A 16723-nucleotide genomic window follows, 5' to 3' on the forward strand; every position below is an offset into this window, starting at 1 on the left:
TGCAAACTCCACACAGAAAGGTTTGATCCCACTTCAGAACAGTGCCGCGGACGCGCTAACCATTCAGCCGGCGTGCCACCATCATGTCGTAACACGCAAGTATAAATAGTGTCTGCATTTTCAATCTTATCAAACATATTTTGCGGTATATAAGGCACACCGGGTTATAAGACGCACTTTCAAATTTCTGGCCATTTTGGGGGTTTGAGGTGCGCCTTATAGTCCAGAAAGTACAGTAATTTCAACTGTCGCTCTCCTTGCTCACAAGCAAATGTCACAGACCAGAAACAGAGACAGGACCCAGTCGCCTTCGTTTACTCAGTTTTATTGAAAAAAGAGGGAGAGCAGTGCTTGCTTCCACGATCCGATGATCGACGGACACGGGTAGCAGATGGCTGGAACGCGGAAACTGCACCTCCGTGTCGAGCGAGGATAATTGTAGACAGCAGGGATACGGGTCACTAGCCGGGACGGGAAAGCAAGGGCGGTATCGAGTTCAGAAAAGAGATCGGCAACAGGTATCGGGCAGGAAACTGGTAAAAACAGGTCGGATGTCGGGATGACATATCAGGGCAGAAACAGGTCCAGAAACAGGTCGGCAACAGGTATCAGGTAGGAGAAAACAGGGTAGGAAAATGTCGGAAGGTAAGAGCTTGCCTAGCTGGGAGCATAGGTTCGCAACGATCTGACGGCTTCCTCTTGAAAGCCGGGGGTTTACAAAGAGTCTCTGAACCAATCAGCTCTCAGGGCTGTGGGCGCCAATTGGGCAGTCAAAGGTGCCCTGAATCAGCAATCATAACAGCAAAGGCTTTAGCATGTTTATTTTGAATTCACTCAAACAACAACAATATATTTGGCTCGTAACACAAAGTCAAAATTGAGTAAGTGATGGCTCATAACTTGAAACATTGTAAATGTAGGTAATTGCATTTTCCAGGCGAGCGCGTCCTGGCCAGCGGCTCAGTGCAGCTGCCAAGGTTCACACTGCTGGAATCGGGCAGCCTGCTCATCAGTCCGTCCCACCTGTCCGACGCTGGGACGTACACCTGCATGGCTAGCAACTCCCGAGGCATCGACGAGGCTTCGGCCGACCTTGTCGTCTGGGGTGAGCAGAACACCGTGTGAAAATGTTCTTCTACCTACTTTCAGTTGAGAATAAAATAACACTTTAACACAGTTGTTATCTACAGGGCTAGGCTATAGATATAGTTTTTCTTCATTATGTGATCTGCATCTGGGTAAACTTAGTAGAATTGACATGCTGGATGGGTACCTACCCATACATACATTAGTACATCTGTCTCAAACTCAATTTTTCCTGGGGGTTGCCGGAGCTAGGGCCTTTTAAGTTTGGGGCAAATAAAGTTTGAGAACAATTTCACAGTCTTGCGTGCTTGTTTAGGGTGATGTACCTGTAGCGCCTACCAGAGGGCAACAGGTCAAAGAGGGGGTGGCCAGGGTCCAATTGAATAGACTGTCTCTCAAATGCTCTCCTGTGTGTATGCGCAGCCCGCACCCGGATTACCAAGCCGCCGCAGGACCAGAGTGTCATCAAGGGGACCAAAGCCGTCATGACCTGCGGTGTCACCCACGACCCCAGCGTCAGCATCAGGTAACCTAAAAAAATGTTTGCCTTGCCCTCCGTCATTGCCGTTAAAGTTATTCCTAAACAGTTTTTTTTTATGAAATGAAATGAAATGATCTGCATTTATATAGCACTTTTCAAGTCAAGACTTCCCAAAGCGCTTTACAGAGTGCTTCACATTTCCTAATAGCGGCTGTGCAGCCATATAAGGGGCTAACCTGCTTATTGGGGGCATTAAGGGTTCAGTGTTTTACCCAAGGACACTTCGACAGGAGCCGGGATTTGAACTGCGATCTCTTGATCCCAAGACCAGCGCTCTACCTCCTGAGCCAATTTAGTGTACCACCCAACAATTATGCAAATATGTTCCAAATAAATCCTAGCGCCAGAGACTTGGTCTGAAAGTTGTTGCTGTTCGATGTTGTTTCTCGGTTACCCAAGCTGCTGACCACATGGTTTGTGATAGGCTAGCGCTGGTTTTATCAAGTCCCTTTGTGCTTTTCGTTGATCGGTCCGGGTTGCTGTTGAGCTGTAGTGTCATCAAAGGAACAAAACACTTTCAAAATGGTAAATCCCATTAACACAACATGTGAAACCACCTCCTAAACAGACAGCGATCATAGTGAGTGTTACCGGCTCCCCGTGTATGTTTTTTTGCCAGTTAGACGATTTTTTGCTGCTCTGGCTTTTGACGTACCTTTACTGCATCCACCTGCAACACAACACATAGGCATTCTCCATAAAAACTACCAAAACTCTCATCTAACACATAAGATCATATTGCAACCCGCCTGCTAGGGTGCTAGTGTTTTTACGATGACATCACAGCCGAGGATGTCAAAGACAAGATATGCTCTGTCCAAAACACATTATCCTGGGAAAAAAATAATTTACCAATCAAATATGCATCAATTTTACTCAAAACGATGTACTAGTTCCTTCCATTTTGCACGTTCAAAGTTTGGGATTACCTTTGTTGCACGTGTGGTAAAACGAGTGCGGATTATCACAGCTTAGTTTAATGAGTTTTGAAATCAGCACTGGATCTCATCAATGTCGTTCCTCCCTGTCTGATGACCTCCTGTGGGATGCAACTTTTACAATCACATCCCATTTGAAGCAGCCTGGGTTTGCACGTGTATGTGTTGCAAATTGTATGGGGGTTGTGTGGGGTCTACCATCTACGGAGCCCAGTGATTAGAGTCACTGTCACCGGTGGGCCCAGTACCATCGATTGTGTGGCAGTTGTAAACAGTGGAATATGTAAACAGAGTAATAACTTCAGACGGTGCCTTTAATTAAACGCAATGCCAAGGAGATTAGCTGGAGAGCCCCAACAGTCACAATTAATCACTGCATCTCCTTACTGCGTTTGTGTATGTGCGCTCGTGCATGTGTGCTGATTTGACAGGGGGGAATTTATCAAGGCACCTCGTTCCAGACAGCGTTCATTTCAGATAAGAATTCTTAATGTATGCCAAAAAGTGCTTTATTCTGATTATGATTATTACAGAAGTGCCTTGACAGAGTAGGTGTGCCTTTAAACCAGTCTTTCGCAACCTTTTTGGAGTCAAGGCACACTTTTTCTGATTAGAAAATCTTTAAGGACACCAACCATTGAAAATGTTCAAAATTAATTTAGTTTCATGTTTTTTTTAAAGCTTGAATCATTATGTTGCCTAAAATGTTCTCATCAGTTGACATCACTTTGAATACGTTTTATTCATTTTCGTTTATTTTTGCTGTAGTTTGGGATTTTACCATATGACTAAACTTTTTTTGAAGATTCACTATATTATATCTATGGCTTAAATAATACTTAGAATGAGCTAAAATTATATTTTTAAAAGTATACATATTAATTAAAATCAGCAAAATGATTTGCAAGGTTTTTACTTTATTTGATATATAGAAATCCATCTTTTTAGCACGGTTTAACTTTCAGTGTCTCGCTGCTTCACAGATTTTCATTATAAATAGTGTCCTGCATTCTGGTTGGCTAGAGAGCAATATTGTTGAAATAAATAAATGTTTATAAGCATAGGGTACAGTATTTATATTTGTTAAAAAGATCATGTGTAAATGTAATATATATGTGTATATATATATATATATATATATATATATATATATATATATATATATATATATATATATATATATAATTGTATTAAAAACAATAATAAGGAATGGCATTCTAGTTCGCGAACTACTATGAGAAGCTTATATTGCAGTCTCAATATTTACTCAGCACCCCTCCAATAAAGCTTGTCATCAATTACAGCAGTGGACAGCAACTTTTCTGGACCACGGACCGGTTCATTATCTGATTGTCTATTCTGACATATTTGTAGCGGCAGTAGCTCAGGGGATAAAGCGCTCGCCTTGGCATCAAAAATTCAATTACCGGCACCTCTGTGTTATATGTCGAAGTGAGACTTGCACCGCCTGACGGCAACTGCACCCGCCCGTGCGAAACTTTGAGTTCAGATGGGCCACCTCAAAACTCCACCTCAAGTTCAGTCTGAAACGTAGCAGTGTCAGGAAAACAGCAATAGGAAAAAAAATTGAATTTATTTTTCTCTCTCTGCGGCCCGATACCAAACTATCAATGACCTGATACCGGTCTACGGCCTGATGGTTTATAACCACTGATTTACAGCCCCTAATCCATATTTGGGGAGAAGATTTTCAAGGTTAAAACTTGAGATTGTAGTAGAAAGACGAAAAGAACACACTCTGAGTCAGAAATTTAGGTATTTGATAGCCCCTTCCAGGATTGGATCTGGGAGAAAACACACTCCTTTTTCAGGAGGCTCATTTATTGGAAAACAAAAGAAGGGAAATACACATGTGATTGGTTTATGTGAACACGTGACATGAATCTGATTCTTTTGGACAGGAATTACATATTCAAAAGCAGTGTACAATGTTGGTCGCTAGATGGCGTGTGAGTATAACAAATGAGCAATAAAGATAGTGAAACTTTATAAACACAATGCATGTCTGTAATGTAGTTCTCGAGCAGACTTGGAATGTGGGAGTCAGAGTCAAGGCCATCTTGATTAACCAGCTAGTAGGCCCCAAAGAAAGGAATGATGAGTAGAGCATTTGTGAGTTTTGTACACCACGGAAGTTCATTGTTTGATAACAAATAGGAGTTCCCTGAGAAGCTTGCCAGTGGCCTTCAGGTTGTAACTTTTTAATTAGAGACAAATTCTTTTGGCCCCTTTTGGAATTTATTCTCTTGACCTTGAAGGCGCTCGCCCCTGAAAACAACTTGAAATACACTTATTGAGTATGAATGCATAAAGATCACAAAAGTAAGATTATATGTTGGGTGTGAAAGTATATAATATAGTATAAAAGGCCCATCTAGACCATAATTCTCTTACAAAGATAATCTTCCATGCACAATACAACTAAGTGCACTGGTTATTTATTTTATTGCAGTTATGTTTGGGAAAAGAGCGGCTCTGCGCTTGACGTGAACGCATCCCCCCGCCTGCGGCTGGACACAGAGGGCACCCTCCACATCTCCCAGACTTGGTCTGGCGACATAGGGACGTACACGTGTCGCGTCACCTCCGTGGGCGGAAATGACTCCCGCAGCGCCCACCTCAGAGTCAGGTACGCTTCTATGTTGATGGTTCACACACAATGCCAACAAATTAGGAGCAACTGCCTCTGTCTATTTTTTTGAGAGGGTGGGGGTATTCATTTTTCTTTTTTTTTCCGGCGTTAATCAGATCCGATCCCTAAAATTCCCACTTTACAAACAGTACTTAGGGATCACATGGGAAATCAAAGATAAATTAACAGCTTAATGGAAGTTCTTTCCAAGAAATTACAAGCTGATTTAACACGGGTAAGTGTGGGTTATCATTCTCCTTGGGAATTTCCATATATATTACATTTTAACATCTACAAGATGTGCTTTCTGAATACACTTCCACAATAGTTTTACTTCACACATGTAATTCATATAACACGTGACCAGGTCATTTAAAGTTCAAAGAGAAACTAATGCTGAATTCGACCTTTATAAAATATTTACTCTTTCATTTATGTACACATTTTTTGACCGTATTTTCCCGACCATAAGGTGCCCCTAAAAACCCTAATTGGGCCAGATATTTGAACGTGTGCCTTGAAAACCGGTGTGCCTTAAATACCGCAGAATATGGTGGGTAAGATTACAAATGCATACAGTAATCATGGCTTTGCATTACCATATAAGGTGTTATGTAAAACAGAATTTGAGCAATGATTGTGCAATGATTAATTGATAAACTTCGCCGACTTACATTGCAAAACACTATATGACGTAGGATCAAACGTGAGGAGTGACATTGAGAGTGCTGACACTTTACCACTAGACCACCAGTGATACAAACGAGCTATGACGAGGCGTAAGACCTAATCTCATCATCATATTATTTCTATTGTGCCAGGAACACTAATTTGCATAGTGCATTCTGATAAAAGTCACTCCACTTCTTCAGAGAACGGTAACACACAAATATGTCGCCATACACACAGAAGTCTTAATGCAGTCTCAATTCCATGTGCCTTCTAATCCGTTGCACCTTATGTATGAAAAATGTATGACAGAAGACTGTTTTTTGGGGGTGTTCTTTATAATTCGGAAATTATGGTTTACTCACTAACATACCCATACATGGCGTAGCCAAAATAACATTTTCTGTATTTTTTTTTCCTAATGTTTACTATATGTTAATAGTCAGGTCATTCAGTATGTATCGTCTTGACCAATGCAGGCAACTTCCTCACGCTCCAGAAAACCCAGTGGCGGTGCTGAGCAAGACCGAGAAGCGTGCCATAAACCTCACTTGGGCTCAAGCCTTTGATGGCAACAGCCCACTCATCCGCTACATACTGGAAGTGTCCGAGAACAGTGAGTGAATCATCGTAAAGTACCAGCACCCATTGCAGCACTTTCCTGACTGGGGAATGCCTGAGCCAACTGACAAGTCATTAACATCAAAATGAGTCATATTCTTTTTTTATTTTTTCAAGTGAATTTGGATTTTTATTATGGCTGAAAAATCAATAGTAAGAAATTCTGCCTTTTGTAGTAATTTAAATGTAATAGACTAAGGGAAAATTGTTTAATATCAATATATCAGTTACACGTTTATCACAATTTAAGGGCAAATATCTTAATACATATAATATTTCACCCAGCACCTCTGAGCTATTTTCATAACAAGTCTGCAGGCACCTATGTTATCTTTATGTTGGAGACCCCTGCGTTAATACTTGCACTTTAAAACAATTCTGGAAGATCCAAATTCACATTTACGTTATTATGAAAAATAGTGCAATATTTGTTAAAGTTATTACATCACACTACTAGGTAATTTTTCTCAAATTGGGAGAGCCGGTGCCAGCCAATGTTTGCCATTTGAACAAATTTACAGAAAATGCAGTTTTGTATTTTTATCGGCATATCACAAGGAAGTTTGAACTCTTTTTGCTTTCATTTAGCAACAGTTGAACATTGAACATTCTTGTTTCTAAGAAAACAGCCTTTTGTGAAAGCACCCATTTTTTGCATTCTGTGATACTTCAGACCTCTAAACATTGATTTCCATAAACATAACAAGGTGACTTTGCTAGCAAAATAACAATTAGTTGCAAGAACACTGAACTGATGCAAGAACGATACATAAACAATGCATAAACTTTGCGAGAACTGTTTAGTGTCCAGGAGCCCAAGGATTGTCCTATAAGGTACATTTGCAGAATTCCAGCACATCATAGTCCAACCATTTACAGCCCCACTGCAACCTAATACGGTTTCTGTATTTGATTAAAAAAAATCAGCATTAAAATGAAAATTGCGACATTGAATCGTAGAAAAATGTAGGATATAATGCATTTTATTGTAGGAAAAAATCCAGAACGAAAAATAACTGGATTGAAGTGGAGGGGAATACCTTTCTTGCTCATTGATGCTTGATGCAGCACCTGGAATTTATAGAATTATGTAATTATGTAATATATAAATTATGTAATATTTGTATTGCTACATTGCAAATTGCAATTCGGAAAGGTAAAGACATATATATATATATATATATATATATATATATGCATTACACACATCACAAAATGTATAGTTTGTGAACATTTTGTTCTTATTTCGCACATTGCTTGATACAGCTGGTAACCTTAGTAACAATTTAGAAAACAATCACTAGCAGGCTATGAAGTAACCTCTTTCATGACTTCCTGTAAGGCTAGGTATGCCGATCTGCTGCTACTAAATACCTGTCAACCTGTACGGTTTTGCCGTACAAAGTACGTTTTTTATGCATTTTAAGACGAGTAAGACGTAAATCTGTACAGAAAACCGCAAATTTGTCAATCGCATGCGTCTGCTGCCTGGGAATTTCCCATCATGTATCATTCCGAAAAAATAAATAAATGGTGTACGATTATTTTGTATTTTGTGTGGGAAAATACGACAGTTTGTACGGGCATAGAGCCGTGGAGCTTGACAGGTATGCTACTACCCCTAGTAATTCTGAACAAAGCCATATATTATAACACATTTTTGCCTCAGAATTACCATAGCGAACTAAAATAATGTGAACGTGAGCAAAAAAAAAAGCCTAGCATTTTACTTTGACAATGTTTTTGTTAGATGCTCCATGGACTGTGCTGCTTGCCGATATTGACCCGGAGTCCAGTGGTGTTGCGGTGGGTGGCCTTATCCCCGCGCGCTCCTATCAATTCCGACTGTGCGCTGTCAACGACGTGGGCCGGGGACAATTCAGCAAAGAAAGCGAACGGTAAGTGAATGTGAAAAACTCAAAACAAGGTGAGAAACAAGCTGCCCTGCTCTAGTTGAGCTGAATTGCTTTACGTTTACTATGACAGTTGCTTTTCTTGTTGTTTTAGCAAACTGTCAAATGGGTCTGGATTTCATTTAAAATGATTCTCATTTTAGATGTACATATATATTCATTTAAGGAATTATTTTAAACACATTTTTAAAATATAAAAACATCTTACCTTAAAGTGTCAGTTTGTATTATTAAGCAAGTAGTTAAAAATGTATACATTGACCTAACTATTCATATAAATAATGTGCATAAAATTACATTAACTATCATATAAACATGCATTTTTGTAATCGCTTGTATGTTGCACAATTTATTTTACACAACAAAAGATGCAAGATAGGAGGGGCTCTTGGCTCTCCCATTGTTGATACAACATACACGACGAATTGGCGAAACCACCAGGTGCTCTGTGGATTGCTATCGGTTCCAGGGAGAAACTGAGGCGGTGTCGGGAGAAGGCGCAAAAGCAGAGCCGCAGGTCCAGCCTTCTGATGTACCCACATAACAAATCCTATTAGCCACCGCTGCCGAGCCTGTATCTCACCAATGCCAGATCCATTATCAATGAAACAGATGACCTGTAGCTACAACTTACGGGAAACCACTACATTCATTGCCTTGTATTTTAATCATCACGGTGACCTGTCTTGCCTAAGGATTTCTGCAGTGTCCAGCTAGCCGGCTGCTCTTTACATTGCCTCTTGCACTAAAAGGAGAAGCCTTTTTATTATGTTGTACATGTCTATTGTATAATGACAACAAAGACCATTCATTCATTCATTCATTCATTCATTCATTCATTCATTTAATCTTCCACGAGCCTCACTTAAAGGGAGCTGACATCATTGCCCCTACACTTAGCCAAAAATCTCAAAAAGGCTAGGCAGAAGAATGTGAATTGCATTTTATTTGTCATTTGAGTCTTCGTAGGCTGTATTCGTCCTTGTGCATTTTGGCAAATGTTTTGGCAGCAGCACACCATACAACAACACAAGTGATCAAATAGTATACACTAACCCAATAAAAATAATTAATTAAAATAACTAAAATAAAAGTAAAATAATAATTTTAGAATTAAAAAAAGACACTCTACTTTCATAGGTAACTCTATCCTTAGCACCAGCCCGGTCACATAATTTAAAGGTAACCCTACATGTAATTAGTTAAATATAACAAAAATATTCTTTTAAAGGTATAATAAATCAGGAAACGAAAGTAGAGTAATACTTTGAAAATGAAATAAAGAATTCCACGGAATCTAACGTGACTTCACCAGATACAGAAGGTTTCACAGAAACATACAATTTTTTTCAAAATCTTACATTTTGAATAAAAGAAACAATATTGCTATGGATAACCTTAACCCTCAGTCTAATGTGTTGAATATAAAAACACTAATAACTAAAATAATCAAAAATAACTTCAGGAAGATTATTTTTAATTATGATTATTTTTGTTGATTACTTATGTCTAAAATGGATCTGTGCATTCAATCATGTACAGTCAAAAGTCAACAGGACACAATCCTTGCTAAAAATCGTGCTGACTGTTAGCGCTAAAATTCTGATTCAGAGAGGGATCTTATTGGACTTACATGTGTCCACAGTGTAGACATTACCATATAATAATCACTTATTACGTACTGCAATCATGAACCCGGGATCATTGGTGATTTCCTGCAAAGGAGGTCCAGTTGCGGGAAGGTCCCTTTCAAGATTAAACTGTGACCAAGGCTGAATATGAGCTTTGTGCCTCGTTAATGGGAGCGTTGACCTAGCTCCGTCCGACTGCCTTCTATTAACTCGCCATTCATTCCCCTGAGCCAGCGGACCACATAGAAGGCTTGAAAAGATGAACAGCATCACATGGACTGGAAGGTGTTTCTCTCCCCGCCACATGAAAGGAACTCCCGATAAACAGCATGCAAACACCTGACCATTCAGCAAAGCCAAAGGGGTCAACCCAAATGGTTCTGGTTATGTCCCAATAGTGACACTATAGAGTTCTCTACTGATCAGAAAAGTTGATTTGAGAAAACGTTTGATCTCACCTATGTTTGAATAACCTTTAAATAAATGATACAAAGCCTCTATACAGGTCAGTGTTCCTCGTTGAAGAACGAGGCAGGCCATTATTTTCTGCTGATACTTGCATAGCTAATGTCCCGTGCGCAGTCATATTTGTGCAACTTCATTGAACTAACTTCAACTTTGGTCTCCAGCTTAACCCTTCCGGAGGAACCTCCCAGTGCACCCCCTCAAACAGTGATCGCCAGCGGCCGTACCAATCAGTCCATCATGATCCAGTGGCAACCGCCCCCCGAGAGCCACCAGAACGGCCCCCTCCAAGGCTACATCATCAGGTGGGAGAAGTATGACAGCCCGGCAGCTGTCTTCCATTTCAATGTCATAATAAACCCGATGTCAGGACCTCTCCGCCGCCAATTTTTCTGCTACCTGTCAGCGCTCCAACTTTGCCTTTTTTCTCCTCTGCAATTACATTTCTTTCTGATTCAATGACGTGGCAAGATGAATATGCAACACAAATTGATCCCCATTGTTGTCCATCAAAACTACTAGAATGGCCATTGACTAGCTGAATTAAAATAACTGAATTCTAAAAAAAATGTTACCAATAAAAAATCAATGTATATGTATATTCATTTTTTGTACTATTTTTTTAATATATATAAAGCATCTTCAATGTCTTCAATGTATTTGACCTTCAAAAATATTTCTGACTCAAAGAACAATGAAAGCAAAACATTTTGATTGAATTATTTTTGGTGGAGAGCCACACCATATATTTAAAGACAAATTTCAACAAAACTGCCAAACCCACTCTCCAGCTAAAAACTAAATATTGAGCGCATTTTATTTTACTGTGTCACGTTTAATCGTTGATAAAATCTATGCAATAATAATGATGCCAGAAGCCTGTGTCTCATATCAACAAACATAAAAATGTGTCTCCGTCCTGCATTATTTTGGGATCGTTGAGGTTTATTTTTCAGGTAAATAATAGTTTCAAAACAAGGTGCGAAGTTCTTTTGTAAAAAAATGTCACAATATCCTGCAAGCGAGAAAGATACGGATGTATTTAGAAGGTTGCGCTATGTATGCAGAAATCTGCACATGCCTACCAATAACACAATCTTAATTATCTAAATGCTTGGCTGGCATTTTTGGGTGTTTACAGTTTGTTCTGTGGGCTTTCGTCATAAATTGTCTCAACAGTGAACATACATTGTTTAATGAGCTTCTATATATGGGATTCCATTGAGACATACAGAAAAAAATGGGCTATGCTGGTGTAACATTGTGACTTTAAACTGTAGCTGGGACCTATAATTACTACACCGAAGCATGAACCTTATGTGTTGTCTGGAGTTGCATGTGTTATAACTGTAACGATACCAAAAGTTTTAGCATGGCCCTTATTTTATCTCCGAGGCAGATGTACCCATGAAAAGAGCCATACATGGTTCGTGAGCCGTACTTTACTGACCCCTGGTTTATTCTACATATTCTAACATTGTTAAGATACAGTATTGATATTTTTGGGATTGAATAGAATTGCCTTTATTATTATTGGTATAAACATTGCATGCAACTAGAGTAGACATGGCACTCCAGGGTAAAACATGTAATAAGACTTCTATCCATCCATCCATTATCTGCACCGCTTATCCTCAGTAGGGTCGCAGCGGTGCGGGAACCCATTCCAGCTATCTCCGGGCAGTGGGCAGGGGACACCCTGAACTGGTTGCCAGACAGTCGCAGGGCACACAGGGCAGACAACTCACTCGCTCATTCACACCCAGGGACCATTCGGACCGGCCAACTAACCTAATTTTGGGAATGTGCTGCCCGTAAAAAGACTTTGAAGAGAAAAAAATGAGAGGCAAAAATTTTTTTTTAAATGTTTGACATGAGTTTAGTTTTTAAACGTTTTCGGTAGTTTTAACTTCTCAGCAGTCATCTCATTGCAGTCATTTTTGCAAAAAAATCTCTATTTGATTGGATCTTTGCTGTGAAAAATAAGGTTAGAAAGAAAATGAAATGAATTCTGTAAAATAATTCCTTGTTTTTATCGAGGTCCTAAAAATGTTTCAGAAATATTCTCAGTAAATTTGGAGCAATACGTTGCAATGAGTTGAATAATTTACCGCAGCTATAACATTGAGTATTTTCTTAGTTTTGGGTATTTTCTTTTATTATAATGAAAAGACAACTTAGAATGTATTTTAACCATTCTTTCGTATCATATTTAAAAAAGTTAACATTTAATTTAAAGAAAAATAATAATAATAACATAAAAAGATAATAATGTTAGTAATAAAACAACCCAAATAATCAGATTGTGGAACATATAATTTTTTTGTAGTGTAGCTTTGTCAATAGTGTCAGCAAAAAGCTAGTGGATGAATAAATTTCCCTTTAGTTTGTGTGTAAATCGACCGTAAACTGTAACTGGTCGTTACAATAAACGGCTTGTTTACGATCGATCAAACTGTTTCTCGTATACAATTTGTAATCATCATGATAGATTTTTTGTTCCCGATCAAACTTAATCTCTGCCCAGGTATTGTCTGTCTGGGCTTCCCGTGGACTGTCAGATAAAAAACATCACCAGCCCAGAGCAGAGCAGTTTGATTCTCGAGGACCTCATCATATGGACCAACTATGAGATGGAGGTGGCAGCCTACAACGGGGCGGGCAGGGGCGCCTATAGCCAAAAGGTGACCGAGTGGACGCTGCAAGGAGGTGAGAAACACACAGTTGGAAAATTGCCTCAGTACACATGGGACTGGTTGCCAGATAATCACGTTATTTGAAGCGGCTTAGAGTATCGAACTGAATTTTGATGAGCATGGTGGATTTGTGTTGCTTTCATTTCAAATGTGTTTGAATTGCATGTGAGTTTTGAAAAGGCTTAAAATGCTTTGCATCTCCCCATTTCCCATTAAATCCGCACCACGAGCACCACTTGCTTCACAGATCCTCGAAAGCTCTCCCATTTGGAAACCGAGAGTGATTTTCCATTTTTGTTCCGTTCCACACCTTGCCCACGTTTACTTATCATCGCCAGACCGATAGCATGAGGCGGATGAGTTTAAAGAGTGGGTTTATGTTCAAATTTATGGAAAAATTGCAGTAGGGGCTTTCAATTACCTCCTTAAACCAAATACGCTCAACAAATTCCGATAATATGATGATGCAAGTAGACTTTGTTGTTAAAACAGCTTTAAAATAAACAAAATTTGAGTTTATAGTAAATACTGGAAATATATAGTCCATTTCCAGGTATTCCGGGGCCTTAAAACACTGTCTTAAATGGAACCATTGTTATATCAAGAGGTTGCCCTCAATAAAATAGATCAAGGAAGTATTTTAAGCAGAGAGTTGCTTTTTCTACTACACAATACGAGCCTGACTGTGGTATTTTTATTAGTGCGTAAATATAAACCATATTGTAAAAAGCATTTAGGAGGGTGATTTTCCTTTACCTGTGCAGCCCTTTGAGACTCTTTGTGATTAAGGGCTATACAAATAAACATGACTTGACTTGACTTGACTTTTAAAAATGGAACCGTGGTGATAATTGGACATTCTTGTAAATTCCCCAGTGGTCGGTCCATTGCAGGCAGGCAGGAAAGGCTGCGTATCATTTCCTTTTACAGACCCCAAAGCTTTTCTGTTGACAAAAAAGGTTTTAATACTTGGGAGAAGCCGACAGTGATAGGAACAACCACACATATATTCCTGTGTCCCTGGTAAAATGCACATAGCATAAGTTTTTTTTTTTAATGTTGAATCATACTATTTTTCTAAATCGTGAACTAAAAAGCTGCAAAAAATAACATTTGTTCCTGTGATTTGTTTGGATGTAACATTGTTTTCTGGAAGGTCACAAAACACATCAACATCATATTCCCTCCCTGCCCTCCATTCCATTGCCAAGTTTAAATATTAATTTCATCATCCCAGTTGTGCGTGACTGTAACGTCATGGACACATTTTGGAGCTGGCCTCTCATTATGTTGTTGGCAGTCCCCATGACAAAAGAAGAAAGAGCCTCAAAGAGAATCAAGGATGTGACCGGGCTGACCAGTTGGTCGGCCTCATTAATAACTTTGTGTCACTGGGCACGTGTTGGCTTCAAAGAAACGCTCTGCAGGGTTCACCTGTAAGGCACCTGAGGCAACAATTCGCACATGAGTAGCCCAATGTGCATAATGTGTCAAGATTGCAAATTTAGGCCCTCATACTCATCTTTTTTTTTTTTTTTAAATGTCTTAGTGCCAACGGTTCCCCCGGGGAATGTGCAAGCTGAGCCGATCAATTCCACCACAGTGCGCTTTACTTGGAGTGCTCCAAGCCCGCAGTTTGTTAACGGAATCAATCAGGGGTACAAGGTGAGTGATTTTTCACCACTAGATGGGACAAGTGAGTTCATACCACAAGAATAGTTTTAAACTTAGCATAAATATGCTGCTGACTGTTCAGTATACCTATTCTTTATGAAATAATCACCCCTGAAATAAACTTATATTTTGAAATACAGAGGCTCCTCGCTACTTCGTGCTGGGGTTATGCTGCTTCACTCCTTTCAAGGATTTTTAATGAAATTGAATTGTCGTAATTGTCATTGAGATCAACATACCGTACATTGTGTCTCTAATAGACAGCAGGCAGCAGGGACAGATTAGGGAGGGAGCTCTGTGTTGGGTGGGTGTGACTGTCTGCGTGCCCGACCGTGATAGACTGGTGTGTGCTGTCAGTCAAACAATCGGTTTGTGCATGTGCAATCAACGTCATCGAATCAAAACAAACTGGGAAAGATAGCAGCCGCTAGCTTTTAACAGCTTGTTACATTGAAGACAAATTAATCAATGAAATTGGACTCTAAGTAAGGTCAGAAGAGTGCAAAGAAATTTCATTCTCTAATTCCAAGTACGAAGCAGGGGGGGATTGGGTACCAATGATGAAAGTCTTGGATGCGACTCAGCCGAGGCTTGAAGCTGAGACCTCCCAGTCCTGGGGCGGGCTCCCAACCCTAAGGCCACCAAGCTGGACCCAAATGTAATGATTGATATTTTATGCCTGATCGGCCCAAGCTTAAAGTGGAGGACAAAATAATTTTGCTCTTGAAAAAGGCTTGCTGGCTTCAAAGTTATCCAGCCTTTTGCTGTTAAATCAACACCACAATATATTTCCTTATGAAGCTCAGTCTCTTTAAGTTGGCACGATCGCCCCTTAGGCTTTCATAATTTGTGAAACCAGTGCCTTTTACCAATGCTCGCTAGCAGGCGCTCAGACACCTCCTCGGAATCTAATTGGCTTAACCAAAAGCTTTCTCTTCAGGATTTTTTGTGAAGGCCTCCGGCTAGATTTGTGAGCCTAGCAACACCCAATGGCTAAAATATGATTGGTGAAATGCTTAAATATAAAAGCACTTATCTGGAGGGAGTGCAACCAAAGAAGCAATTATGGAAGCTGACATTATTTAATGAATATTGATGGATAAAATATAGTTGACATCACATAGTTCAGATATATTTTAGGTCAGCATTTTTGCCTGTTCCCCATGGAGTCTTATGTTTTAATGCTAGACAAATATTAAGAATAATAGATTAAAATGTTTTTGTTTTGTGGTTTTTTTGGGTTTTATTTTATTTAAGTTCAATAATAATAATGATAATAACAACAGTAATAATATAAATAATACTAATATCAATAATAACAATTAATAATTATAACAATAATAATAATATGATGATGATGATAATTGTCTAAATTATTCTTCAACCGGTTATCTTCATGATGGTCATGGGAATGCTGGATCCCATTTACCATCAGGCAGTGAGCAAGAGCGCTTTGGACTAGATGCCAGCCAATCACAGACCACACAGAGAAAGACAACCAGTCATTCACACACTTATTCCTAGGGAAAATTCTGACTCACTAATTAACCTGCCATGCATGTGTTTAAGATGTGGGAGGAAAGCAGAGTGACTGGATAAAACCCAGTGAGGCATGAAAAAAAAACTAAAAACCAGACAGGGATGTCGATAGCTGGATTTGAATCAGGACCCCTGAACTCTGAGGCAAATGTAATAACTAGGCAACCACCATGCAGCCTCAAATGAAAGTTGAATTAATATATCAGTTCCTTTTCAGAGTACCCTTTGAATGAGCATGATTATTAATTATAGTGTAGGTTTTGTCACCTATAGAAAAACAATGTGTAAAAAAAACAC

At 39.3% G+C, this 16723-nt stretch overlaps 1 protein-coding gene across 1 annotated transcript in view; it reads left to right on the plus strand.

Annotated features, from left to right (window-relative positions):
- The window catches only part of LOC148374935 (protein sidekick-2-like), a 211999-nt gene that overhangs the window by 151781 nt on the left and 43495 nt on the right, over positions 1 to 16723 (plus strand). Inside the window, exons 11-18 of the mRNA XM_088342656.1 lie at positions 938 to 1105; positions 1510 to 1612; positions 5039 to 5215; positions 6367 to 6503; positions 8259 to 8406; positions 10682 to 10822; positions 13045 to 13226; positions 14763 to 14878. Coding sequence (XP_088198782.1) covers positions 938 to 1105; positions 1510 to 1612; positions 5039 to 5215; positions 6367 to 6503; positions 8259 to 8406; positions 10682 to 10822; positions 13045 to 13226; positions 14763 to 14878 — 1172 coding nt within the window. The remainder of the gene's footprint in view (positions 1 to 937; positions 1106 to 1509; positions 1613 to 5038; positions 5216 to 6366; positions 6504 to 8258; positions 8407 to 10681; positions 10823 to 13044; positions 13227 to 14762; positions 14879 to 16723) is intronic.

The sequence above is a fragment of the Urocampus carinirostris genome, chromosome 1 (genome assembly GCF_059441175.1).
Source record: "Urocampus carinirostris isolate Australia breed hairy pipefish chromosome 1, RoL_Ucar_1.0, whole genome shotgun sequence".
NCBI classification, from domain to species: Eukaryota; Metazoa; Chordata; class Actinopteri; order Syngnathiformes; family Syngnathidae; genus Urocampus; species Urocampus carinirostris.